Below are 25,467 nucleotides of genomic sequence, written 5' to 3'. Positions count from 1 at the left end.
TGGCGGGTAACCTCTGCTGAGAGCAGGGGGTGAAGCAGTGATCGATCTGTCGTGCTCTGCACATTGCCTTGTCCCTTACCAACATAAACAAGGACCTTCAGTTCTCGGGGGTGCTTGCTTTTGAAGATGGGGGATGAAACCCAAGCATTTCAAACTCTCAAGCGAGACTCCTACCAAATCCAGCCTGGGCCCCTGTTTGCGAGCAAAGGGCGCAGCCGAGGGCACCTCCCAGGGCCAGGCATGGGGCTGTGGCCTCGCTGAAGACTGCGGGTTCCTGCCATCGTGTCAGCAAAGCTGGGGTTACACAGCGCGGTCTACACGCGTTGTGGGCATATAACCACTTTCAAGATAAAAATGAAAACACTGGCATATTAAGAAGTCCACGTTAAAGACTGTTTGATGTACGTACCTACCGGGAGAGCTGCGTCTCTTTACACCAGTTCAACCTGAACAAGGGGCTGCTGTTTAGGAAGGCTAAACTTGTCGCAGATGTAGGACTGCAGGTATCACCTACCTGCAATCAAACCTCTCCGGCCACCTGCCCTGAAGCAAGCAAGTTGCTCGGGGTCCTGAGGAGACGGCACGGGCTGTGCCGAGCATCGCCAGCAGCCAGCACCGTACCCGAGCTGGCAAAGAGGCGCTCGGCCCTGCGGGGCAGGAGGAGGGCGGCCCCGCTCCCCGGGGAAGCGGTCCCAGGAGCGAGCAGCACGGACCCCGCAGCAGCCCACCCGCACTGACCCCCCGCGCCCTCGCCTCCTCTATCCCCAGCTCTGCTCTTATTTGCTCATCAGCCTCAGAAACTGGAGTTCAGCTGAAGGACCTCGGGCAGAAAAAAGCCTAAAATAGCCTTTTTTTTTTTTTCTTCCAAGTCTTCCTTACTCTAAACAAACACTTAAGTATTTTATGCGGTTTAAACCACCAGTGCCTGCACGGAGGAAGTGAGTTCACTCTGCTCAGCCGGGACGGCGGTGCCAGCTGGAGTTCTCGTAGGTTTCTGGCGACAAAAGCAAAGAAACCCCAGCTCTTCCCTGGCTGAAGGCCTTGCCCTCACCGACAAAAAGCAGCGCGGCGAGGCGCAGCCGGTCTCTGCTCTGTGCAGGGAACAGATAAGCCGCAGCCAGGTCCGTGTGACAGCCTGGCTGTTTTCGGGAACTCCATCCTCGGATCTGACCCTGCGTCTAACAGGACGGAGGCCAACGCTTGTCAGGGACAAGGGTGACACGCTGGGAGGGGACGCAGGCTGACGGGGACCGCTCGCGAGCCGAGAGCAGGGACGGCCGCAACCCCGATCCCGCCGCAGCGGCCCAGTGCCCCAGCAGGGACAGGGTGAGCCATGAAGAAGTGCGCAGAGGAGAAAGGAATAAAGCAAGGAGCTGGGAAGGGATCTTGGTAAAGGGGTCACTGGAACGAGGTGGGATCCACCCAGGAGAGATGAGTCAAGTAGGAGGGTCAAGTGTGTCAGGGAGCAACAGCAAAGTCCATGCCAAACCTCAGGTATCGACCCCACCAAAAGTTCTGGGACCTGGATTTTATAGGACCATGGAACTGTTTGGGTTAGGAGGGACCTTCAAAGATCACCTACTCCAACCCCCCTGGTCCAACTTTCTTTCTGCCAAGCAGGACACCAGCTTGATTTTGGTTCAAAAGCAGTCTGTAAGACTTGCTTTTTACATTACTAACATCAGGTTAGCTTCCTGGCAATAAGACCCCGTTTCATTTCACACTGATTTTCCTACTGCCATAAACCACTCCCAGCTGCGCTGGAAGCAAAATCTTATGTCACCTCCTGCACTGCTCTCTAAGCACTGAAAAGTACTTCAAGGGACACTGATTTCCAGGGGTGACCAATACACACTTCACCATAAGCGCTGGACTGAGGGCCTGGAGAGTTGGTTGGAGCTCCACCCTTGTAGGCGCTCAAAACTTGGCCGCACGAGGCCCCAGGTGACCTGGTCTAGCCGCGAAGCTGGATGCCACCTCCAAGCTGGATGCCACCTCCAAGCTGGATGCCACCTCCAAGCTGGCCATGCTGGGGCAGAAGCTCCAGAGGTTCCTTCCAACATAAATTCTCCTCCAATTTCTTCACTTGAGCGTGCATGAGGACTCCTGTACAGCACTGCATGCACTGCCTACCTAGAGACGAGCTGATGAAGCTACAGGGGCTACATTAAAGATGAGGCAAGACCAGCTTAGATCTAGAGGTCTGGCCTCAGGACCCAAATACGCTCCCCAGCCAGCTGCCCTGGTTGGGCTTGATGTCTACTCTCACAACTGCTCAGAGAGACATTCAAGACCAAGCGGGGTCTGTAGATCAAAGAGCTGGTATCAAACCGCAAAGACTCTTTGCCAAAGACACAACTGTGCCTGTCACTGGGACAAGCGTGGTGTAACCCACACTCGTTTATAAATTAGCCTACAGCATTTAGATTCATGGCTTTTCATTCAATATCCTGCCTCTGAAGGACTGGGCTGCAGCACGTGCGTCTGCTTGGGTAGCTTTCAAGTCGGTATTTGACAAAGGGCACAACCCCAAAGCAACAAACTTTGTGCTGTCTAAGTCTGTATTGCTTGGCTCAGCCACCCGTTTGCCTCGGAAGAAGCATAAAGTCAACAATTGTTTGTGAAAATCCGGCTTTGATCCTACCTTAAGACCTTTACAGCGCCCTACAATGCATTCTGGATGCATGGGATCGGTGCCATCGAAAACACACTCAACGCTGATGCAAGCATTGGGGCATGAGATTCCTTACTCACCCTTAGCTGCTCATTTAACCATCACGTCCTGGTTTGCAGACTGCTCATGTGCTACTGAATAAAGAAAATCCCTGCTCTACAGCAGGACATGTATGAAACTGTCTAAAAACCCCTGGGTAATGCTGAGCCTTAGTCACTAGAGGGACGTTTTCCTTGTGAAACGCTGGGGATGGGGAAAAATGCAGGCGGGTTTCAGAAATCCTCTTCCCAGCTGAGCCCTCACCTGCTGGACTCTGTGTTCAGCAGCTGGCCTTCTCCTCGCTGGAGGAGCTTCAGTAATTCAGATCAAGACAGACCTCTGCACATACTGCCCGCAGCTGAGTTGCTTTCCCAGTTTTAAGTTTGGGAGCAGCTGGTGGGAATTCCTCTGGCCACCAGACCCAGTCCCCCTCCCCAGGCTGCAGATCAGCAGCCTGGCTTTATGCACACAAGCTCAGAGTCAAGCTTAGCTACAGCCTGTCTACCCCAACGTGTTACACCACCTGAAGCAAAAAGGAAACCAGTCAAGATGTGGAGAATATCCTCCCTGCCTCCCCCCCATCCTGCCCCTCATAATAAACCCTCCTGATGAGCCATCAGAGCTGGAAAAAATAAAGCATTGGAAGCTCAATAAAGGTGGATTCCCAGGAGAAGGCATTCCTTGTATCCACTTGTGATCCAGGATGCTGCCTGCGTCCCACAAGCCCACGGCGTTCCCTCTTGAACAGAGAAACTCCTCTTGGCTCTTGCTCAAGGAATCGCTGACGTTTCTTTTGGGCAAAGCGAGGCAGAAGGACCATCCACAATCATCCGGCCCCTCCGGCTGAATCCTCCCTGGGACGTGCGCACTTACCTGAACCCACTGCTCAGACACACAGAGAGAGAAGCGAAGGTGATATCCTGGCAAGGTTGCTCCTTACCTTATGTACACTTTTGGGATTTTCCAGCCAAGCATAATACATTTCCTCCACGTAGTTTGAACTAGTCCCACTCAAAAAAGGCTCGGCAGCCACCGGTGCGCTGTAGCACCTGATCTGTTGAAACGTCCTGGGTGCTGCCGGCCTGTGTTGGGAAATTGTCTTTACAGTCTGCGAGGCCGTCAACGGCCTCAGCTTTGCCGCACAAGTCCTTAAGTTAAGCATGTTTGTCCTGTCGCCTCACGCACGTTCCTGTTGGGAGAGAAGGGAAAAGTGGGTTAGAAATTATTGCAGGAGAGCGCAGAGCAGAGGCCGCCCCCCTCCGTCCCCGTCAGCCCTGAGCACGGAGAATTAAGCTTAGGATCAGTTTTTAATTCAGATCAATCCCTCCACCCCATCCCATGGCCAAATCCCCGACAGCTTGGGAAACACAGTTTTTGCTCAAGATGCTCGGCGCAGCCGGGTCCACCTCCCCCGTCCCTGCCAGCACAGCACCGGCATCTCCCGTGGCACGACGGTGAAAAGCAGATTTGTTCAGTGGGGTACCCGACGCCAGCCTCAAACGAGCCGCCGCACGTCAAAGCCACCTGCACCTTTTTATATCGGCACCTCTGTACAAAATAAGGCATGTCTGATGGTGAAACGCAGCCCGGATTAACAGCACGAGGTATCAGGCTCCCCCAGTGCCGCCTTCTTTAGGTCCTAGCCAACAACATCTACTCCTTTTCCAACAATAAATCCATAAAGTATTCTTTGATTTCTTCTGATTTTCTGATTCTTCCTCCGAGAATCCTCTTTTTGTTTTAAACAGGAAAATCCTCTCTATGAAACTCAGATTCCAGCAGGAACTGGACACTTTGGCCCTTCAACCTCCCATTTGCAGCGATGCAGCCGGTCATACGAGTTTAAAGAAAAGCACTTTAAAGCGCCGTGCCCAGAAGGATGCTGGAAAAAATTTGTTACCAACTGGATTTTAATGCTGAACGTCACGTTTTCCTTCATGTTGAGCCGATCCAGTCTAGTGGGCCACGCTCCCCCAGGCTTGTGCAAGCCGCAGGAGGACAACTCCCGTCGCACCGACCCAGCGTGGAAGCTTTTTCCATCGGTCTCTCTCCCACGCAGAAGGCCTCGGCTTTGATTTTTACTGCGTTACTCACCCTGTGACCACTCTGTTTGGCCGAGGTTTTCTTCTTGTGTCACGTGCACCAGGATAAAGATGGGAAGGAACCGTCTACAGGGCAGACCCCTTGCAAAGCAGAAGTACGGTGGTGCAAAGCACTTGGGACGTGGGCTCCAGGACAGACCGCTTCATTGCTTCTCCTTAAAAGCTCAGACTCAAGAAGGCTGACCAGTCAAAAGACCCAGAGCGGGGCTCTCCCTGCCCAGAGAGCCCAGACAAGCAACCCGGAGCCGGCACAGGGCCTCTCCAAGGTCCCCCAGCAACCTCCACCTTGCAGCTCTTGGTGGGGCGCAGCCCCGCAGGTCCAGGGAGGCCCGGGGTTAACCACGCTCCTCGTTACGTGCATCCGACCGACAGCCGCAGCCCAAGGGACGGCGCTGGAGCAAGATCATCTTGGGGGGAGCGCTGGCACTTGGAGCCAGGTCTTGGAGCTGCCCTTTCCACCCAGCTCCTCCTGCAAGAGGCAGGACCCGAGGCTGGAGGTGACCCAGCTGGCCAGCTTCCACATCCCCGACCAGTTTAACGAGCAGCAGCCAAATGTCAAAGCAGCTATCGTGCGTTCAACAGATCAAAATTAAATTTCACAGCAGACTGGGGAAAAAAATTACACCTTCATTACCGGCATTTCGTCAGCCAGGCTTCCAGATTTGCCTTGCTGAATCTAGTTGTGGCTACTCGGCACGGCAGCAGCTACGCTTCCTGCCTCGAAACACAAGATTTTGGTCCAAAGAGCCTGAGGAAGACCTGGGATCGCTCTAATTCAGCCCAAGTGTTTTACAGATTTACCCAAGGGAAAAAGGGAAGACCACTCATCCCTTCCACCCTGCTCGCTCACTTCTGCCCACAGTCAAACCAGGACCGTAACAGGCAAGAAACGGCAGGCAGGTGCAGGACAGCCAGCGTGGCAGCACTAGATCTTTTCCCCGCTTACCCTCCTCAGATTTAAGCAGCAAAACACAGATATTTTAGAGAGACGACTGATTTGTGTGTCGGCGCACGGGCACGCATGCGGCGGGGAAAAAGCTTTCGGACGAAAGCATCGGCGGCGTCTCCAGCTTTGGTGTCTGGTTTCGGTGCTGCCACTCAGCAGCGTCCCGGTGACCTCTCTGGAAAACAGCAGGGTTAATGCCAGGCTTTGACCCAAAAGGAGCAGAACCAGGCGGTCTTTGAGGGCCTCTCGCAGAAAGGGTTGGCTTCCCAAAGGCGCAGGAGCCCGTGCCGTGCCGCAGACTGGGGCGAGCTCGGAGCAGGGATGTCTCTGAGGTAAATCAAATAAGCGCACGACGACCGGGAGGACGTAGGGAGCCAAGCCCAAGATAACCGATATAGGGGTGACACGTGAACACAAGGTTCACCCACGGAGTTACAGCTGGGGAGGGTTAAGGAGAGGCAGCCCGGGCTCATCGGCCGGGCCCTTGCGGCAACAGCCGGATCACAACCGCAATTTCACCGCGAGGTCGAACAGCAATATTCATAACAGATTAACGGCTGGGGCAGGCGAAAGCGTACCGTTAAGCAGATTAAGGCACTAAATTTGAGCTCTGGCAGCCGGAATCCGCAACACCTGCCCCAGAAGGCAGTTAGCTGGGAGCTGCGCTGGTTTTTTGGGTTGGGGGTGGGGGGGGGCGGTTAAAATCAGCACAAATTCACCGTTAAAGGAGGCAGCGGGGCCCGGGCCGCCCCAGGGCCGCGGGCTCCCGGCCCAGCGGCTCCAGCGCCAGGCGCCTCCGGGCCCGGGGCAGCCGAGGGCCCCGGGGCAGCCGGAGGCAGCCGCTGACCCTCTCCGGGGGGGGCTGCACCGTCGAACCCTCCCGCCGGTCCGAGCCCTCCCGGGCCGCCTCGGGAGGCCCCGCCGGGTCGGAGCGGGGGATCCACCCGCCGGGCGGGGCGGGGCACCCTGGGCGCGGCCCCGCGGCGGGACCGGGGGTCCCGGGGGTCCCCACGTGCGGGCGGGCGCGGGAAGGGGGCGCGGCACCCCCCGCCCGCCGGGCCCGGGCCCGGGCCCGCCCCCGCTCCGCAGCCGCCAATCAGCGCCCGCCGCCGCCGCCCGGGCTTCGCGCCCCTCGCCGCCTATAGGAGCGGCGCCAGGCGCCGAGCCGCCCTCCCATTGGCCGCGCTGCGCTGCCCTTCTAGCAGCGATCCCGCCCACCCCCCCCGCCCCGAGGCGCCCGGGCGGCGGCGCCAAGGACACCGGGGAGCGGCCGCGGCCCCCCCAGCCCGGCGCGACCCCCGCCCTCCCGGCCCCGGCCCTCGCCCCGGCCCGGCCCGCCCCGCTCCAGCCCGGCGCTGCCCCGCCGCCGGCCCGGCCCCGCCGCGGTACCTACCGGCACGTCCGTCCGCCCCGCTCCCGGCCCCGGCTCTGACAGCGGCCCCCAACCGCCGGCTGCCGCCCCGCCCCGCCCCGCGCCGCCCCGCCCGCACGCTGCGTCACCGCGTCGCCACGCCCCCCTCGCCTGCCGCCACGCCCCCCCTCGCCCTTCCCAAGGCGCCTGCGCCACCTCTTCCGCGCGCCGGGTGGGGGGGCTCCAGGGGCAGGGCTTGGGCGGGGGGGACCAGGGTGGGGCGGTCGCCATGGTGACCAGCCGCGGCCCCCGCCTCGGGCCTCTGCGCCACGGCCTGGGGACCCTCACCATGGGGACCCCCACCGTGGCCTGGGGACCCCGCCACGGCCTGGGGACCCTCACCATGGGGACCTCCACCATGGGGACCCCCACCGTGGCCTGGGGACCCTCACCATGGGGACCTCCACCATGGGGACCCCCACCGTGGCCTGGGGACCCTCACCATGGGGACCTCCACCATGGGGACCCCCACCGTGGCCTGGGGACCCCGCCACGGCCTGGGGACCCTCACCATGGGGACCTCCACCATGGGGACCCCCACCGTGGCCTGGGGACCCTCACCATGGGGACCTCCACCATGGGGACCCCCACCGTGGCCTGGGGACCCTCACCATGGGGACCTCCACCATGGGGACCCCCACCGTGGCCTGGGGACCCCGCCACGGCCTGGGGACCCTCACCATGGGGACCTCCACCATGGGGACCCCCACCGTGGCCTGGGGACCCTCACCATGGGGACCTCCACCATGGGGACCCCCACCGTGGCCTGGGGACCCCGCCACGGCCTGGGGACCCTCACCATGGGGACCTCCACCATGGGGACCCCCACCGTGGCCTGGGGACCCCGCCACGGCCTGGGGACCCTCACCATGGGGACCTCCACCATGGGGACCCCCACCGTGGCCTGGGGACCCCGCCACGGCCTGGGGACCTCCACCGTGGGGACCCCCACCCTGGCCTGGGGACACTTGGTATGGCCTGGGGACCTCCCCCATGGCGTGGGGACCCTCACCACAGCCTGGGGACCCCCGCCGTGGCCTGGGGAGCCCCATTATAGCCCGGGGACCACCACTGTAGTCTGGGGACCCCTTCCATCACCTAGGGACCCCCTCCAGGGCCTGGGGACCCCACCATGGTCTGGGGACCACCACTGTAGCCTGGGGCCCCCCACCAGGGCCTGAGGACCCCCCCATGGTTTGGAGGACCCCCCCGGCGTGGGGGACAGGTGGGGCTGGCCGGGGGCGCAGGCAGGTGGGGCGCAGGCAGGAGGGGCGCAGGCAGGAGGGGCCCTGGGGAGTTTCGGGGCTGCTGGCCGTTTCCTGCCGGGTGAGTCACGGCCGCGGCAGCTCCGAGCCGCGGAGCCCCGCGGGGCCGGATGGCGCTTTCGGGAAGTGAAACGGGCACCAGGAAAACACCCCAACAGCCCGCGGCCACGCAAGCCTGGCCACTCACGTCCCCGGCACCGGCAGCGGGACGGTGACAAGGACTGTCCCCAGAGGCACCGTGTCCCCAGGGCCCGTGTCCCCAGGGTAGCGCGGGCGGGCACAAGGGACCGAGGGGACAGCGGGGTCCTGCGCCCTCTGATACTGGGGCGGTGGTTTTGTCCCCCCAAAAAAGCAGGGTTCTTTCACCCGGTGTGCAAAAAGCCGACTGACACAGAGCCGAGACGTGGATTCGTTCCATGTCTGCACAGAGACAGGTGGTAACCCCACAAAGCCTGCGCACCTCGGTTAGCGTGCGGTGACGTTTCATACATTCATAGTAGCTGTTCTCGGTGTTTTGCCGTTCCACATATTCATCCTTGCTTCTATTCGTTCTCACAAGCCTCGTCTCCACTTAAGGGTACAGCGTGTTTTAAATTTACAGCACACGCTCAGTGGGTAGGGGTCTTTGCTTTGCCAGGGGCTTCATTGCCGAAGGTGTGGGTTTTGCTACAGTAATCAGGATCGTTCACTCATGGTTCAAGTGATTCTCACTTCGGCTTTATTGGCAGCCTTGTTTTCTCGTGTTTATATTGGTATTTCCTTGCTTGACTGCTTTATGGTGTCCTCCAGTTTCTTCTCTCAGGCCTGGTGTCTCCGGTGGCTTAATCCTTGGGTGGCAGCTTCTCAGCCCCGGGACCTGGAGACTCCTCTCTACCAGTCTTTTGTTTCTTCTTCCTCATTAGAAGTTCCTCATTAGCCCGCTTCTATCTGTTCCAGGGTACTGACTACAGTGGGGTGACGGAAGGGGCTCTGCCGGCCACGGTGCCGTGGGCCCGGGCAGCGCAGGAGGAAGCCATGGGGAAATGGCGGAGCAGCAGCATTTGCGCCACCGGCCCCTTCCGGGGCAGCTGCGGTCCCCGGCCCTGACGAGGTTGGGCGTCATCGGTGGGCTGGGGCTGGGGCAATCCCTGCTGGGTCAGCCCGGCCGCCGAGGGCCGGCACGCAAGCACCGACCCCAAACATGGCCCCTGCTCTCTGCCCCACGTGCCGGCCCCGGAGCATCGCCCTGCTCTCCGCCCCGCGCAGCAACCCCGCAGCATCCCGCCCGCTCCGCCCCGCACCCGCGCCCTCGCTCAGCCCCGCGGCGCTGCCCGGGGGCAGCCGGGCCCCCAGCCTCCCCAGTCTCACCGGGGAAATTGGGCAAACCCGGGCGTTGCGAAAGGTGGAAATCCCGCTCTGACGGCGCTTCCTTCCAGCAGCCCTTGAAAACCCACTGCGCCAACGCCGCAGAGCACCCAAGCGACGCTGCAGGCAGGACAGGCAGGAGCAGGCAGCCAAGCGCCGCGGCACTCAACAGGTACCGGCAAGTCTCTGCCCAGATTTTTGCAATCAGCGGTGGAGATGGCGTTCGTCCCCGATTTGGACACACTGGAGAGCGCCAGGTAAGCGCGGCCGTGCCGGAAGGGACTCTGGGGACATGATCCCGCCCTGGTGCCATGGTGGCCCTGGCTTCACCACCTCCCTTTGCCTTTCAGCCTGAACGAGGAGACATTTTATGACCCCGACTGCCTCTGCCCGCAGAAGGTAACACTGGGGTGGTGGGAATGGCGAGACCTCCATGGGGTGTCCAAAGGGGAAGCCGGGCTCTCACCCCACATCCCCTTTCCTCCCCAGAAACCCCACCTGGACTTGGAGGTGACATCGCCCGGGGTGGACATCCAGGTGACGGTGACCCAGGGGCACCCTGTCAGGACCTTTCGCCAGGCTGCCGTCCTTGTGGTGGCTGTGACCAAGCTCCTGAAGCGGCCAGCGCACAAGGACTTTGCCGACAGTGACCTTGGGGGCTTCCTGGATGATATTTTCGGTATGGGGGGGTGGTGTCGGGGGTGTCACCCCAGCCAGGGGATGCTCTTGGGGGATGCTTTTGGGCCCGGGTGCAGCAGCATCCCCCTGACCGTCTCCCTCCCCGCAGAGCCCGTCTCCTTCCAGTGGATCGAGGGCAGCTACGCCGGGGCACCTGTCTACCGCTACACCCGCTCCCAGTCCTTCGACATCCTCGACATCGACAAGAAGTGCTTCGTGCTGGAGTCGCCCACCCAGCTGGTGGCCCTGCACCTGCAGGGACCCTCCGCCGAGCGGAAAGGTGAGGGGACCACGGTCCCGACCCAATGTCCCCGTCCCCAACCCCGAGACCACCTGGGAGCCACCCCACAGCCCCGAGACCACCATTAACCCATCCCTTCTCTCTGCAGTGAAGCTCAACATCGCTCTGTACCGTCCCCGGTCATCGCAGGGCGGCCCGGGGACCGGGCGGATGCCAGTGGCATTGGGCATCAAGGGCTACCAGCTCTATATGTCGTGCGTGATGAGCGGCGCCAAGCCTGTGCTGCAGCTGGAGGTGAGCGGGGAGCCCGCTGGGTCCATCCCCCCTGGGGCTGGGGGCTCCATCCCACCCTGAACCCTGTTTTACCCCTCTGGTTGTAGGAAGCCGACATCAGGAGGGACATCAAGAGCATGGAGCTGACCCGCTTCATCTTCTACCGCCTAGACAGCCCGAACGATAAGACCACCCGCTTCGAGTCGGCCGCCTTCCCCGGCTGGTTCATCTGCACCTCCCTGCAGCCCCGCCAGCCCGTCGGCATCACCAACCAGCCCGACCAGGTCAACATCGCCACCTACGAGCTGAGCTGAGCGGGCACTGAGGACCCCCGCACCCAACCCAACCCAACCGGCAGTGGCCGGTTTTCAGGCTGTATGTACCGAGTACAAACCCCCCAGCTGGGACCCCCGTCCTCCCCATCTATTTCATGTGAAATAGCAGCTCTGGGCCCCGTGGGCCCGAGTCACCCTACTTTGGACATGTTTATTGTGTCTGTCCAGTGCTTTAATACTTATTTATTGCATCCGCCCCTTGCTTTTAACTTATATAAATTTTATCAGAAATATTGTGGTTTTGTTATTGGGAATGGGGGTATTTGCTGGTGATGGAGGTGGAAACAAAAGGTTTCCCGGGATGGCGTCGCTCAGCTCGTTCCTCTCACAGGGGTTAAATGATGCGAGAGTGGTTTACGAATGGGAAAACCCCACTCTTTCGGCTGCTTTTGGGGGTCTCCAGGTCTGGGCGCAAAGCCCAGGGGGTGGGGGCGACCCTACGGCCCAGGGGCCACCCTGGCTCGGCCGGCCCCACGCGGGACCCTCCGCCACCCCGTCCCCGCGCCCGCCTGCGGCGGGCTGACCCTGGCTGGACACGCGGTGCCCACCAAAGCCACGCTACCGCTCCCCTCCTCCGCCGGGCAGGGGAGAGAAGACGCAACGAAGGGCTCCTGGGTGGCGATAAGGGCAGGGAGAGATCACTCACCAGTTAGAGCCAGGGGCAGAGCAGACTCGGCTTGGGGACATCAGTTTAATTTATTACCGATCCACTGAGAGCAGGGTGAGCCGGCTGGGGAGGGCGTCCCACGGGGGACGGGGCCACGCGGGGCCACCACCGACGGCGGGTGCGGCGGCCGGAGCGCGGCCGCGTGTCTCCGGCAAGGCGTCAGCGCGGGAGGCCCGCGCGATCAGAGGGGCCAAAGCCCAGCGGGGACTTGAACCGGCTGTAAAGGCAGCAAAAACGTTTCCACAAGTACCTTAGCGACAGCAAGAGGGCTCAGGAGCGGGGGAACGCGGGGAGGGAAAGGCTGAGGCTCTTACCGCCGCCTTTGCCGCAGCCTTTAACGGCCAGAGCAGCGGCCCCCGGGGCACCCGGGCTGGAGGGCGGGGATGGGAGCAGGAGGAAGCCCTCGTAGTCCCAGGGACAACGGCCGGGGACCCGCTGCCCACGGGGTGCGCTCAAACGGGACGGGGACGGGGACGGGGACGGGGACGGGGACGGGGACGGGGACGGGGACGGGGACGGGGACGGGGACGGGGACGGGATCGGCTGGGATCCGCCCGGCCGCGCCGCGGGGAGGGTTATGAGCGGCCCGGCCCGGGTGTCACCGCCCCCTCGCCCGCCGCTAGCCAATCACGGCTCTCTCCCCGCCCGTCCCGCCGGCTTCTCGCTTCCCATTGGTCGGTTTGAAGAAGGCGGTGGCCGCTGCGGGCGGCGCGGCGGTTGGCGGAGGCGGGCGGGCCCGTGGCGGCGCTGGGGCAGCGCCCGGCATGGAGCGGGCAGCGGCGGCCGCGCAGGGTGAGGGGCCGGGGGGCTCCGGGGGACCGGGACCTGCGGGGAGAGAGGCGATGGCGAGTGCCCCGTGGAACGGGGGGTGATCGGGGGGATCCGGGGTGGGCGGTGGTGAGGGGCAGGGGGGGACTGGGTGGCTGCTGGGGCCGCGGGAGGACCACCGGGGCGCTCTGGGGGCGAGGGTGTTGCGCACCTGTGAAATGGGCGCATCGACGTGGTTTGGGAGGGCAGGCGGCGCGGAGGGGCTTGGGGTGCCCCTTGGGGTGCCGGAGAGACCGGGGGTGCCAGGCTGCCCCTGGGGGTCTGTGGGAGCCTTGGGGGGCAGCGCCAGGGGAAGGGGGTGGCTTGGGGGGCAGGGGGCTGGGGGCATCAGGTGGGGGGCAGGGGCGAGGCCCTGGGGCCGGGGCGATGCTGGGCTCCAGCCAGGCCGGGCTGTCCCTGCTGTAAGATGCCCCGGTACCACAGCCCTCAGCCAAACTGGGGGTGGCAGAGGTATGCCCTGCCTCCCGCCTTGAGCTGCTCCTCGCTCTTCCCACCCGCCCCTGCTAGCAGAGGGCTCGCCCACAGCGGGGTGCAGGCTGACGGGGTACGGAGGGTCATCGGCAGCATCTCCCCTTTCCTTCTGCAAATTGACTAAGCCCCATACAACCGAGGTTTTGGGTGGCATCACGCCGCGAGCATCAGGGAGCCCTGGTCTTTACGTGCCGACCAGCCGCTGGGCAGCATCGCATGCGTGGAAACGCTCTGGGAATTTCTGGGAACAGCATTGCCAGGCTTGGGCGGGGAGCACGGGGACCTGCACGGTAATGCTGTGAACATCAAAGAAATCCATCCTTATCGGCGCGCCAAATACCGAGGCTGTGGTGCACGCGCTGCATTTTCCTACCATCTCTTTGCAGAAGAGCAGAGAAGACGGCTCCAGGAGTACCTAGCAGCCAAAGAAAAGCTGAAATGTCAGAGTGCAAAGTAAGTCAGGAGAACGCTGGGCTTGGACTGGGTGACCTGTGAAGCTCCTTTCCGACCCAGATCACTTGGCGATTCCCTGAAGCAAAGCTGCCTTCCCGGCTTGCCAGGCTCTGCCTTCCCTCCGCAGCGGCTCGCTAGCGTACAGAGAATCGCCTCCTCCCAGCGCCTCGCTGTCGGGGCAGCGACTGGGGATGGCTCTGCCCCGCAGCACCCCGTAGAGTTACTGGCTGCAGGGGCAAAGGGATGGTTTGAGTGCTGATGGTTCCTGCTGGTTGACATTGTCTCTTCTGGGTATTTTCTGAGTCTCCATGAAACTTTCTCAGCTCAGCTCTTGGGTCTGAACAGGACTTTTTGCTGGCAACTCGGCTTGGTAACTGGGTCTCGAAGAAAGGGTGTTTCAAGTCTCACTGCTGCTTTTTAATGGCAGCTTTCAGTGGCCCTCTGGGACAGGTTAAGATTAGGAAGGGGCATTTTCAGCGCGTTTCAAAGGAAATAGATACAACCACCTGCTAAATGAGTTACCTGGCTCTGGGCCCCCTTCGCCGCCCTGCTCGGTTCCCCGGAGCCGGGCTGCGTGCAGATACGCTGCCGCGAGCGCAGCAGATGAGTAGCGAGGCACCTTTCTGCAAAGCCTTCAGCTGAAACCGCTGATGTGCTTGGCAAACCTGAACACTTGAAAGACTCCCCGTTGCAGTGAGTATTTCTCATGACATTGTAGTGCAAAGGAAGCCATAAAACTTCTCCGTGGGGAGAAGATAAAGGGAAGCAGGATCAGAGCAGAAAGAGCAAACCAGTCCCTGGTGCCAGGCTCCAGAAAATACCACTAATGTAACAGAAACAAGGAGAGAAGATTCATGATCTTTCTTTAGGGCGTAGTACACCACTTCTATAGAATAGAGGACAACACACTACCTCTCTGGGCTCTTTCATTACAGAAAAATATCTGCACAGGCAGTAATCTTCCCTAACGGCTGAGCTGCCAGCTCCGGAGCGGAGCGGTGGGAGAAGCCCGCAGCTGGCTGCTGTCAGAGGGCTCCAGTTCAGGGAGGAGGAGGAGGAGAGGACGGGGAGCCGACAGCCAGGGCTGCCGCCCCACCTCCCCACTTCGCTGCCTGTGCCTGGGCAGCCGAGGGGCTCGTCAATCGGCCGCCGCAGCGCTGCGGCTCGCTGTGGCAGAGCAAACCCCCGCCTGCAGGAACCACCCTGGTTACTCCGGGTGTCACTGGAAGCCCTAAGTTTTGTGACAGCCTTGGATGTCAATGCGCTGTGTTGCTTTTCTGTTGCCACGCAAAAGAAAAGCAATTAATATTATGTGGTACTTCCTTGGCAGCTTTTTGATTTCCAAAGCTTCTCGTAAGCTGCTGTGACTGAGACACCCAGCAGCGTTTTAGATATTTCACCTTTCCTGCAACAGCTGCTAAATAACCCACTATCTCGTTCCACTTCCTACAGACCCTTTCTAAAGGACCGGACGAATTGCCCGAATCCACCCCTAGAGCCAGTTTCTAAACTAGAGTGCGTAAGTAGAAATCTTTTGAGTCTAGTTTTGTATGTCGTGCTTGAAGTGCGGGTACCCAGATCAGGGCAGCGAGTGCCTGACCCCGACGGGGTGCAGTCAACAGATTGCCAAATAGCTGGCAATAAGTCAACTAATTATTTTTCAGAGGGACTTGGCGTGGGAGACTCATCCTCTGCCCACGCGCGGGCGGGCGCTGCGTTACTGCTCTCTTGCCGGCTGCTTTGCCAGCGCAGGCCTTCGCGCGGACGTCCCCTGGGCTAGCCGGGCTGGGGCAGGAGCGAGCTGCCGGTGTCTGACTGAGCCGAGCTCTCCCCGGGGCTGAGTTTCGCTTTGTCTCTCCAGGTCGACAGGAACAAGAAGGATGTCGTCAGAAACATGGTGAAGGGAGCTCAGAGGGATGGCAAGCTTGGTGCCAAACCCACGCAGCACGCTGGCCACGCTGCTCAGCAGAAGTCTTCAAATGCATCCCAGAGAGCAGTGGTGGTGCGTCCAGAGCCGCCGAGGCAGAGCGCAAAGCTTCCCGAGGGGCTTGTGCCAAGCAGGAGCCACTCTGCGCAGCCCAGAGGGAGGCTCCCAACGTCCAACTCCGGTCACCTCGATCCAGAAAGGAGCAAGAAGCCTGCACGGGAGACCGTCAGCGCAGCAGCACCTCGGACTGGAAGCGACCACCCCGCTCCTGGGGCACCTTGCTCCCTAAATGAGGGTCTGCAGGACAAAGAAAATGTCCGAGCACAAGCCTCTACGCACCCTGGGCTGAAGAGAGTTCAGCAGCCTGATGGAAACAGTCTCGGGAACAAGAGAGCCTTGGCTCACAGGCAAAGCTCAGCCACGGCGTCCAGAACCGTCACGGGCCCAAAGGACAGAATTAATAGCCGCCAGGCTAAGGAAGAGCCGATTCAGGATAAATTCAGGAAAACCCTGCCAGGCTCAAAGAGCGCACCTCAAAAACCAAGCATCAAAACTCAGCCGCTGCAGCGCCCTCAGTTAATTACCGGTTCTACTAATTTGCTACATAAAAAACCAGGGCCAAACCAGGAAAAAACTAATACGGCAAGGAAAATGATAGAAAAGCCGCTCGGCATGCTTCCAGCGGGAGGTCTTAAGCCCCACAGCAGACCCCCCCAGCTGCAGAGACCTCCCGCAAAGCCCCCAGCCTCCAGCAGGCCCCAGGGGACCACAAACCCAAAACCCAGCCTGAAACCGGGCGGCACGGTGCAGCGGCAAAGGCCTGAGGCTAAAGGGGAGGCGGGTAGGAAGGACGCGAAGGTGGTGCCTCCCGGACGCGCGGCAGCGTCCCGAGTGACAGTCCCCCAAAACCAGCCTCGCCGCGTACACGGCTCCAGAACTCAAGCAATTGAGAGCGATTTTAGGAGTAGGAGAGAGAGGCTTAAAGCAGAGGCAAGTGGACTACAGGCTAGGCGCGTTCCCAAGACCCCGTCGGCTGCGGATCGTAAGTAAGTAGCAGCTTTGGCCGACTCTGTCTCGCCTCCAGGGGACAGCAGAGTTTAAAGTGTTTAACAGGGTGAACCAGTGCCAACCTGCTGAAAATGGGGTCCAAAGTCCCCTTATCGGCAAGCATCTGTCTGGAGGTTGATGCCCCAGACAAGAGGAGGGTGGGGAGGAGGTGTGGTGGTACCCTGGGTTCCTCTCCCGCCGATTCAGCTAGCGGGAGGAGAGCGTGCGGCCGCTCTCCTGTTTTATCTTCAAGGCACGCTTAAGCTTGAGAGGTTTTTCCTTTCCCAGCCTAGAGCTCGGATGCATTTTTAGGATAGAGGTACCGGTTCTTCCTGAGCAGCTGACGTGGGCCAGAGGCAGATTCCAAGGGAAAACATCAGCCTGGCAAGTGCTGGCGCGCTGCTGGGGTGGTAATGGCGATCCCTCGGTCCTTTGGCAGGAAACAGCTGGAGGAGTGGTTGGCGTCCAAAGGCAAGACGTACAAGCGGCCGCCTATGATGCTGCTTCAGAAAAAGCCAGTGAAGCTGTCCCAGACAAACGTCAAGGAGAAAGAGAAGCAAGAGAAACCAGAGCAGCTCTGCCTGGAGCATATCAACAACGTATTAACCGAGTGCCTGAAGCTCGTTGAGGAGGTGGGAATGGGAAAAGAGCTGCTCGAACGGGCTCCTCTTCTCCTGGAGCATCCCGGGAGAGGAGGGCCACGTCCCCCCAGCAGCACAGCAGGGTTTGGAGCAAGCGTTCTTGCTCACTTGGCTGCAGTTGCCAGCGGGGTAACATCACGTGTAGGAAAAGTAAAAGTCCTCACAGAGTTACGGATAGGCCAAAGGCGTGTGGGATGCGTTCACAGGGGAAACGGAGCGATGGCCAGCCATGGGGCTTGCCTGCGTCATTGCCAGCGTCCTGGTACCCGGCAGTGCCGGCTGCAGCAGTAATGTCTGCGGCAGCAGCCCTGGCTGATTGCGCCAGCCTGAGATACGTCCCCAATGGACCGCGCAGCATCACCTCGCCGTGCTGACCGCTGGCCCTGCTCCGGGGTTTAGGGGCTCCGTTAGCGCCAGTGCTGAAGAGCCTATCCCTTGACATCCCTCTGAAATACTCGACCCGTTTCACCACGGGGAAAATAGAGGCAGGAAAGCGGTTATGTGTCCATGGTCGCGTAGGAGAGTTGCAAAAACCAGCCTCTTCAGAGGCTCCTTTTCCTAGAGAGCGCTGGGAGGGCGGTTACGCACTGGCAGCTCCCCCAGCGCACGCCGCTGGCCCTCGCGATTGACACCTTTCCCCGGCACCTTGTCCTTCTCGCAGGGCGTCCAGGAAGAGGAGCTCTCTGCGGTGCTGTCCCGCGTGCCCCAGGCAGAGAAATTTGCCAAGTTCTGGATCTGCAAAGCGAAACTCCTCGCCCAGAGCGGCCCTTTTGACGTGGCGGGGTTGTACAAAGCAGCAGTCTGCGCTGGCGCCGTGGTGAGCGAGGCGCGCTTCTCTTCAGCAGCTCCCTGTATTCCCTGCCCCTGCGCCAGCAGGTTTCCTCAAGATCTAGGGGTTGGATTTTGGGATGAGTTTAGCAGCACTAGTTGCTGGTGAAAAAGCCGTTTAGAGCTGCCGGTCCCGTTGTGTCCCACAGAAACAGCTTTGGCTTTAACCAGCCAAGCGGGCAGCGCCGCGCGGGCAGGAACAGGGCCGGGGGAGGACGCGCGCCCTGCGCCGTGTCGGAGCCGTGGCTGGAAGCGATGGCAGCTCTGTGCCGGTCTGGGCGGCCTAACTGCGGCATCTGGTGGGATTTAGACACCTGCCCAGCCATGCCTGCGTGCCGACAGATCGCGCTTGGAGAAGGGAAATCTGCAGCCTTTTGCCGCCATCTCCAGCACGGGCTGTCGCGATGCAGCAAAAGCCTTTTCTCCTATTCAGTTGTAACTCCAGTCTCCGTTCCCGAGTCAGGCCTGCCTTGACCCACGTTCTGCTTTTCCTGCAGCCGCTCCAGGAGCTCAGAGAAGTTGTCCTTGATATTTTGAAGGCTGCAGACCAAACATCAGAAGGTAACGTGGGGGGGTTGGCTGGCAGGCCAGAGCGTGGGCAGGCTGGCGTTCCCTGCCGCTGCAGGCAGGGAAGCCGCATGGTTTGCCGTCTGTCCCAGCGCCCTGTGTCCTGTTGACTTTGATGGAGAAGTCCAGAATCCTGACCTCAAAAATGGGGCAAGATTCCCCTGCCAGGGCTGGGCACGGTCCCGGCCATCACCGCAGCAAGGTGCCCTCGCCCGCGTCCGGAGCGCCGCGGTGCTGTAACCCCTCCCCGGCTGCCGCGCTCTGCCCCCTCTTCAGCCGCGCTGCCCTCTCCCTCTCCCACCAGGGGAAAAGGCCAAGCAGCCCGTTCCTTGGGAGCCCACAGTGCCTTGCCCGAGGGAGACGCAGCACGCGGCAGCGACTCCCTGCCTGGCCGGGAGGTCCGGGACGAGCCTGCCCGTCTCAGTCAAGTTACAAGTGACGTCTGCAACCAGGTAAGGCTGAGCTGCCCGCTCCTGGCAGCGAGCACCCCCTGCCCCTGCCAGCAAGGATTTACCTGAAGGCTCTTGTCCTCCCCGCAGAGGAAGGGAGTTGCTGGAAGGGCAGGACCTGAAATTCCTGACGCCAGTGCGGCGCTCGCTGCGGATAGAGCGGGCTGGGAGCCGCTACCCAGGGATGCTGAAGGACCACGACCCTGTGGTGTCGTCCCTCAGTGAAATCCTGGATGCTGAGGAGGAGACTCAGTTCTTCTTCCGGAAAAACAAGGCTTTGCCGGAGGTGGCGGAGCTGGAGGGTTTGAGTTTGTATCCCCCGGAGTGCTGCTGAGGGATCGCCGGCGGGGCGCAGGCTGCTCGCTCCCCCGTGCCGCCTTGCACGCGCTCCACTGACTCCTTGTTGCCTCTCAGATGTAAATATGTAGGGGTGGCACATAATAAGCCTGTTTCAAATATATAAGCCCTGTTTTAAATATGTAATAAATATATAATAAATAAAAACTCGCACTAGAGATGCGGCGTGGCCTAGTGAGTAGCGTGCGAGGTCCGAGGTTGGAGACACGGGCTGTGTCCCCTGGGACTGCCCTCGGCTCCTCTGCTGTGATGCGTGCTCCGACTTCCCTGCCGTAGGACGATGTCGGTCAGATGCCGCAGCGCTCCAGGCACCTTCCAGGGGTTTGGAAGCAATGTCCCGAGGGATTTGCTCCAGAGCTGCCTTGTGCCCTACCTGGACAGCAGCTGGATGTTCCCCGCCGAGAGGCACGCACAGACCCCGTGTCTCGAGCTGTGCCAGACCGCGGAGGGGCTGGGTGCCCGCAGGACCGCGGCAGCTTCCGCGCAGGCTGAAGGCAGCACCCCGGGTGCGGGGGGTCCGTGGGGTGGCCAGGCTCCCAGCCCCGGGCAGGGCTGGGGGTCCGGGACAGGCCAGCGAGGGCAGCTGAGCCCTGTTAGAGTGCTCAGGGCCCCTACAGCAGCAGTCCCCCCCCCCCGCCAGGGCTGCCCTCGCCCCCAGAGCGAGCGGCAGCACCGTTTCCCTGCTCTGCTAAGAGGGGCGAAGCGGTACCGCTGCCGCGAAGGGGAGCCCCCTCATCACCTTCCCGTCCCCGGCAAGCAGCGAGCCTGTCCTCATCCCACCCTTTTGCCTCCTCCCAACACAGCCACCACCAGCGCTGGCTCAGCATCTTTATTGAGAAACCTTGATGCTGGAAGAAGTCTTAGAGCAGGATCTGGAAGTCCTGGCAGGGGTCTGGGGAGCGCGGCAGGCACAGGGTCCAGGACAGAGGGGTCTTGGGGCTGCCACCCTCTGCCCGGGGGCTTGCACTTGTCCCAGCTGCTGGCCGAGGATTTGGGAACTGCCCTTTGCCCCCACCTCCCAGGCTCGGCGGCAAAGCAGTTTTCCTTTAAAATGGCCAATTTTATGTCTCCGTGGTGCCAGCGAGTATCTTTTATAAACAGAAAAAGGCAGAAAACAGAGGAGGGCAATAGCAGGTACAAGGGATCCTCAGGGAGCAGCCGTCACCCCCAGAGCCCTCCTATGTTCGAGCAACATCCACCCACCTCCACCCGGAGACAGGTCCCAGCGCCACGGCAGCACCCGGGGCCAGGCACCGCAGCTGGAGGGGCAGGAGCTGCTGGGACCACCGACCCGTCCAAAGCGGGCTTCCCGCGACACCCGGAGCAGCGGCGCTGCCGGCTTTTGCTGGCGTCGGCATCATCAAGCGGGCTGGGGGGGGCCACGAGCGAAGGTGGGGGCGCCGGGCAGCCCGCGGGCTCGGGGGGGACCCTTGTCCTGGCGCGGTGTCGGGGAGAAGGGCGCTGCTGCGCGGGGAGAGGCGTGAGGTGGGGCAGGGGCTGGGGCCACCGAGTGCCCTGCCGGGGGCTGGCACCTGCCAGCTCGGCAGCCGTCAGTGCTGGGGGGGCTCAGGCTTCTCCGTCATCCTCCTCCTCCCCGCTGGAGTCCTGGGGGACCCCAGGGACCTGAGACAGAGGTGGGGGCTCAGCGGGCACAGGACCCCACTGGCATGGGGGTGCCGGCGCTGGGACTCCCATGCCTGTGGCCAGTGGGTGCTTCTGCCCCTCCGTCCCCTGCCACCCACCTGCTGGTCGGGGTGGCCGTGCTGGGCCAGCCAGGGCACCAGGGCCGGGCCTGCCTCTCCCATGTCCAGGCGGCCGTGCTCCACCGTCGACTCGTGTGCCATCTGCAGCGGGGAGAAGGCGTGCAGTGAGGGGCTGGCACGGAGCAGCCAAGGGGTTGGGTGCCCACCAAATGCCCCCAACAGCCCCATAACCCCCTCAGGCAGGGAGGGAAACTGAGGCACGGCAGGTGAGCAGGAGGGGCCGGGAGCTGCCTACCAGGACGGGGGGTGCCCGGAAGAGGTAGCTGAAGGGGTAGTAGAGAAAGTTGAGGAAGGAGGCAGCGTAGAGGTCCGCGTAGCGCATCAGCTGGTTGGCAAAGAGCGTCTGGCGCGAGCCGCAGCGGAAGAGGCTGCCCATCTTCCCGTAGCACATGTCCATCTCATGCGTGACTTTCTGCGGGCACAGCAGGATGGTCAGGGCACCCGATGCCCCGCCGGTGGGGATCGGTGCTGGGCGCTGAGCCGTGCGCCGGCTGGGACGGTGCCCCCAGGCGTCACCTGGATCCGACGCTTGATGGAGCTGATGTCCGGGCGCTCGCTGCTGCTGCTGTCCAAGTGCCTGGAGTGGGAGGCACCCGGCTGGGGGCTCGCCTGGAGGGTCCCCACGGGTGCCCGCACCCCGTCCAGTGCCCCCTACCCGCCCTGTGCCCACTCACTGGTACAGCTCCGCCAGGAAGAGGTCCAGGCTCCGCAGCTCCTCAAACAGCTCTGCAAGGGCAACGGGGCCGGCTCAGTGCGAGCAACGTCTCCCGCTGCCCAGCATGGCCAATGCGGGGCATCGGGGCACGGCCCGCTGGGGCCGGTTTTGCCATCGAGGGGGGCAGGAGGCTCTGGGCCACCTCCCCCAGCTGGGCTCGGCCGTGTCGTGGCCGTGTCCCTGGCCGAGCGCTGCTCACCGCTTTTCTCCGTCCAGACCTGCAGCTCGCGGGCCAGCTCGGGCACCACCAGGAAGGTGCGCCAGCCCTGCCGCTTCTTGGACTTGAGGATGTCCCCGAAGATGTGGTCCCCCATGTAGAGGATGTCTTTGCCCTTCACGCCCAGCAGGTCACACACCACGTCTGAGGAGCCTGCAGCAGCCGAACGTCAGGGCCACGGCGGGGGCACGTCCCCCCCACGCCGCCCGCGGAGCCTGGCCGGGCGCTCACCGCCGGAGTAGACGGCGCAGTGCTGGAGCGGGCCGGTGTACGTCCCGATGCGCAGCTTCCCCGTGTCCTGCGGGACAAGAGGCCCCCCCGGGGTGGGGGGGGTACCATTACCTGTGCCCACCCAACGGCAAATCCACCCCGCCGTGCCCACGGGAGCCCCGCGATGCCCAGACAGTGCCCACCGCGGCGGCGGAGGGGTCCTCACCGTGTTGACTTGGCGCAGGACGGTGCCCTCGGCAAAGAAGAGCGGCTTGCGAGTGTCCACCACGATGAGGTCGAAATAGGATCTCCAGGGGCGCTGCGGGGTCTTGGCCTGGCGGGTGCCGGGGGGGGGGGGGTCAGCGAGGGGCTGCCGATGGCACCCCGCACCCCCCAGCCCACGCCGGGGACAGGCTCACCTCGTTCCCATCGCTGAAGTCGAACAGGTAGGACATGATGGCCTGCAAGGACACCCGGCATCGCCACCGCTGCCCCCGCGGAGGGCAGGCCCCTGCCTGTGCTTTGCCCCCTCAGGGCAGGCTGGACCCGGGGCAGGGGGCGGCCACAGACACCCCATACTCACGTCGGTGTAGTTGTAGTCACTGTTGGTGGCCAGAAAGACCTTCCCCACCTCCCTCATGCGGCTCAGCAGCAGCGGCACGCGGGGCTGGCGAGGGGCAAGTCAGCGTGGGGGGGCCGGGGGGGCCACGGGGACCCGGCCGAGGGGACCGGGGTGGCGGCGGTGGGGTCCATGGGGGTCTGCAGACACTCACGTCCTTCACCACGTATTTCTCCAGGTTCTCCAGCGTCTTCTCCTTCAGGCAGCCCTGCAGAGGGGATGGACGGGGCTGGCAAAAACCTCCCTGGGGCGGTGGGGGGGATCCCCAGCACCCCCCCAGCAACGCCCCCCCGCCCCCCGCACCCACCGAGAGGTGGACGTGGTCCATGGCCTCCCGCACGTCCTGGAACATGCTGCGGAAGGACATGAAGAGGTTCCCGTGCTTGTAGCCGGTGTCGCAGCTGCAACGGTCGGGAAAAGGGGGGTGAGGGGGCTGCCCCGCCGAGGAGAGACCCCCCACCCCACATCCACCGGGTCCAAGCCCCCCCCGCGATCTCCCTCTTACTTGACGTATCTGGAGCAGTTGGTGAAGAAGTCCACGAGACAGGCGTAGAGGTGGGCCTCTGCCGGGGAGGGGGCCGTCAGAGGGGGCATGGGGGGCGCGGGGGGCCGCACCCCACGACGGGGTGGGGGGCGCGGGGGCGGTGGCGTCTCGCTCACCCGTGAGGTTGAAGAGGGTGTTGAGGATGTGGAAGCGCTTCATGTCGTCCCGCTGGATGAACTTGTTGGGGTAATAGTGGAGGATTTCGGCCCTGGGGAGGGAGCAGGGAGCTGCGGCCCACGCCGAGGGTCCCCCCACGTGTCCCCCCGGGCGGGGGTCCAGACTCACCCCTTGAGGAATCGGAAGCCGTGGGCGCAGACCAGCAGGTTCCCGTGGGAATCCACCTTCAGCAGGTTCCCGTACAGGGCGTCGAACACCAGCCCCCTGCGCCGCACACCCCGTCAGCGGGCGGGGGTCCCACCCACACCAACAAACCTCCAAACCCCCCCCCCCCCAAAAAAAACCTCACCGGGTGGGGAAGGTGGGGTCGTACTTGTAGGCGAGGATCTCGTGGGGGTACCCGATGGAGACAAGCTGCTCCAGCAGCAGGGCGAAGGCCAGCTCCTCGTAGTCGGGGGACTTGTACACTGCGAGGGGCAGGGGGGCGGCGTGGGCAGGGGGGGTCCCGCCGCCCCCCAACCCTGCCTGAGCCCCCCCCCCCCCCAAACGCACTGGCCAAGGTGTAGTCCATGTCAAAGCCGAAGCACTTGATCTTCTCCAGCGCCAGGCTGCGGTTGACGAAGATCCTGGGGGGCGACCGGGGCAGGATACGGGGTGGGGGGGCGCCCAGGGCTGGGGGGCACGGAGGGGGCGGGGACCCGGCCCCACTCCCCAGCCCCGGTCGGGGGCCGGGGGGACTGCGCGCCCGCCCTGGCCCCGGGGCCCCGCCGGGAGTTATTGGAGCAGAAAAATGGGCTTTTGAGCTGGAAACGGAGCTGGGGGGGGGCGAGGCAGGGAGGGGAGGGGCGGCGCTGAGCCCCCTCTTTTGGCCTGACCTCCCCCGTGTCTAAACGGGGCGTCCCCCCAGGGTGCCCCCTCCCGCACCCCCCCGGGGTCCTGCCCCCCCCCCGTGCCCCCGACCCCCCGGGCCCCGCCGCCCCCGGCCCCACCGGTGCTGGCAGTCCCTCCGCAGCGCCCGCGGGTCGCCCTGCCCCGGCCCCAGGGCCGCCGGGCCCCGCTCCCCCTCGCTGCCCATCGCCGCCGCCTCCGGCCGCCTCCGGCCGCCGCCGCTTTAACGGGGCCCGGCGGGACCGCCCCGCCCCGGCCCCCGGCCCCGGCCCCGGCCCGGCCCCCCCCGAGCAACAGCCGGGCCGGGACGCGGGGCTCCCCGGGGTGCCGACCCCCAAAACGGGGCGGTTCCCCCCATGCCCCCCAAAAGGGGCTCCCCCCGGCCGCCCCGCGCCCCCCGCCGTACCCCCGCCGCCCCCCGGGGCAGCGCCCTCCCACGGCCCCGGCCCGGAGCCCCGGGGCCGGTGTTTGCCCAGCGGGGCCGCTGGCAGCGGGGAGCGACCGGCGGCGAATCATTAACCGGGGTCAAGGACCGGCCCCGCCGCCGCCGCCCCGAGGCGGCCCCGATGGGCGCCCCGGCCCCCGCCCCCCCCGCCCCGAGCTGGGGAGGCGGCGCGGTGCCGGGGGCCCGGCGGAGGGACGGGGACAGGAGGGGGCACCCACGTCCCGCGGGACATCGGCCGGTCGCAGCGGGAAACGTCCCCATCCCTGCAGGGCCTCCATCCATCCCCGCGGGTCACCTCCCCGGCCGCTCCAGGAGGCACATCCCCAACCCCTCGTGTCCCCACGTCCCCGTCCCCCAGGGAGCCCGGGGCGTCCCGGCTGCCCCCCACCACCCGCTGCAATCGCCC

General features: G+C 63.2%; 4 protein-coding genes across 25 annotated transcripts in view; 2 read left to right on the top strand and 2 right to left on the bottom strand.

The window, feature by feature from the left end:
- The window catches only part of OGDH (oxoglutarate dehydrogenase), a 37,240-nt gene extending 29,993 nt beyond the window's left edge, over positions 1-7,247 (bottom strand). For 4 of the 5 annotated variants that reach the window (XM_087763144.1, XM_087763146.1, XM_087763142.1 and 1 more), the window contains exons 1-2: positions 7,155-7,247; positions 3,654-3,902 (exon numbers count right to left, since the gene is read on the bottom strand). In XM_087763144.1, coding sequence (XP_087619270.1) covers positions 3,654-3,875 — 222 coding nt within the window. In that variant the 5' untranslated portion in view covers positions 3,876-3,902; positions 7,155-7,247. Of the gene's footprint in view, positions 1-3,653; positions 3,903-5,761; positions 5,906-7,154 lie in introns of those variants that run through there. The other variant, XM_087763143.1, reaches the window with a different exon arrangement.
- Positions 7,248-9,903: 2,656 nt separating this feature from the next.
- On the top strand, positions 9,904-11,294 carry LOC104022599 (interleukin-1 beta-like). 4 transcript variants are annotated; one of them, XM_009476339.2, is made up of 6 exons: positions 9,904-10,038; positions 10,132-10,180; positions 10,271-10,460; positions 10,569-10,739; positions 10,849-10,994; positions 11,081-11,294. In XM_009476339.2, the coding sequence occupies exons 1-6, from the start codon at positions 9,998-10,000 to the stop codon at positions 11,285-11,287; spliced, it is 804 nt and encodes a 267-aa protein (XP_009474614.1). In that variant the 5' UTR covers positions 9,904-9,997; the 3' UTR covers positions 11,288-11,294. The 4 variants fall into 4 exon arrangements, with proteins under 4 accessions (XP_009474614.1, XP_087619293.1, XP_087619294.1 ...); XM_087763167.1 differs by having other exon boundaries at positions 10,271-10,739; XM_087763168.1 differs by having other exon boundaries at positions 10,132-10,460.
- Positions 11,295-12,607: 1,313 nt separating this feature from the next.
- Positions 12,608-19,520, top strand: CKAP2L (cytoskeleton associated protein 2L). Of its 3 annotated transcripts, XM_087763152.1 has the most exons (10): positions 12,608-12,767; positions 13,400-13,564; positions 13,661-13,727; positions 15,180-15,246; positions 15,589-16,700; positions 17,141-17,333; positions 18,004-18,159; positions 18,668-18,731; positions 19,042-19,189; positions 19,277-19,520. In XM_087763152.1, exons 1-10 carry the CDS (start codon positions 12,740-12,742, stop codon positions 19,518-19,520), a joined length of 2,244 nt encoding a protein of 747 aa, XP_087619278.1. In that variant the 5' UTR covers positions 12,608-12,739. The 3 variants fall into 3 exon arrangements, with proteins under 3 accessions (XP_087619278.1, XP_087619279.1, XP_087619276.1); XM_087763153.1 differs by lacking the exon at positions 13,400-13,564; XM_087763150.1 differs by having other exon boundaries at positions 13,400-13,727.
- On the bottom strand, positions 19,474-25,308 carry LOC104022607 (cytosolic purine 5'-nucleotidase-like). Of its 13 annotated transcripts, XR_015705997.1 has the most exons (19): positions 25,023-25,266; positions 24,281-24,354; positions 24,078-24,195; positions 23,897-23,992; positions 23,728-23,819; positions 23,573-23,630; positions 23,375-23,468; positions 23,222-23,275; positions 23,032-23,115; positions 22,868-22,909; positions 22,675-22,782; positions 22,470-22,536; positions 22,221-22,391; positions 21,981-22,032; positions 21,823-21,883; positions 21,542-21,718; positions 21,286-21,387; positions 20,747-21,166; positions 20,358-20,631 (listed from the first exon to the last, which is right to left on the bottom strand). XR_015705997.1 is itself a non-coding variant. In XM_087763156.1 (18 exons), exons 1-18 carry the CDS (start codon positions 25,130-25,132, stop codon positions 19,597-19,599), a joined length of 1,596 nt encoding a protein of 531 aa, XP_087619282.1. In that variant the 5' UTR covers positions 25,133-25,268; the 3' UTR covers positions 19,474-19,596. The 13 variants fall into 13 exon arrangements, 10 of the variants coding, with proteins under 10 accessions (XP_087619282.1, XP_087619287.1, XP_087619285.1 ...); XM_087763156.1 differs by lacking the exons at positions 20,358-20,631; positions 20,747-21,166 and adding an exon at positions 19,474-19,632 and having other exon boundaries at positions 25,023-25,268; XM_087763161.1 differs by lacking the exon at positions 25,023-25,266 and adding an exon at positions 25,280-25,308 and having other exon boundaries at positions 20,358-21,166.
- Positions 25,309-25,467: the final 159 nt, after the last annotated feature.

The sequence above is a fragment of the Nipponia nippon genome, unplaced genomic scaffold (genome assembly GCF_047370975.1).
Source record: "Nipponia nippon isolate SJK-2023a ecotype South Korea unplaced genomic scaffold, ASM4737097v1 scaffold_27, whole genome shotgun sequence".
Lineage (NCBI taxonomy): Eukaryota > Metazoa > Chordata > Aves > Pelecaniformes > Threskiornithidae > Nipponia > Nipponia nippon.
This window is presented reverse-complemented; position numbering and strand designations above follow the sequence as displayed.

Coding starts and splice junctions, on each gene's coding strand:
- LOC104022607 (XM_087763155.1), bottom strand. CDS start 25,132: ATGATTCGCCGCCGGTCGCTCCCCGCTGCCAGCGGCCCCGCTGGGCAA. Junction 24,196..24,280: donor CATGGACTACACCTTGGCCA/GTGCGTTTGGGG, acceptor TGCCCCTCGCAG/TGTACAAGTCCCCCGACTAC. Junction 22,783..22,867: donor ACTTCAGCGATGGGAACGAG/GTGAGCCTGTCC, acceptor GGCACCCGCCAG/GCCAAGACCCCGCAGCGCCC.
- LOC104022599 (XM_087763166.1), top strand. CDS start 9,998: ATGGCGTTCGTCCCCGATTTGGACACACTGGAGAGCGCCAG. Junction 10,039..10,131: donor GACACACTGGAGAGCGCCAG/GTAAGCGCGGCC, acceptor TTTGCCTTTCAG/CCTGAACGAGGAGACATTTT. Junction 10,995..11,080: donor AGCCTGTGCTGCAGCTGGAG/GTGAGCGGGGAG, acceptor CTCTGGTTGTAG/GAAGCCGACATCAGGAGGGA.
- CKAP2L (XM_087763150.1), top strand. CDS start 12,740: ATGGAGCGGGCAGCGGCGGCCGCGCAGG. Junction 15,247..15,588: donor CAGTTTCTAAACTAGAGTGC/GTAAGTAGAAAT, acceptor TTGTCTCTCCAG/GTCGACAGGAACAAGAAGGA. Junction 18,160..18,667: donor CAGTCTGCGCTGGCGCCGTG/GTGAGCGAGGCG, acceptor CTTTTCCTGCAG/CCGCTCCAGGAGCTCAGAGA.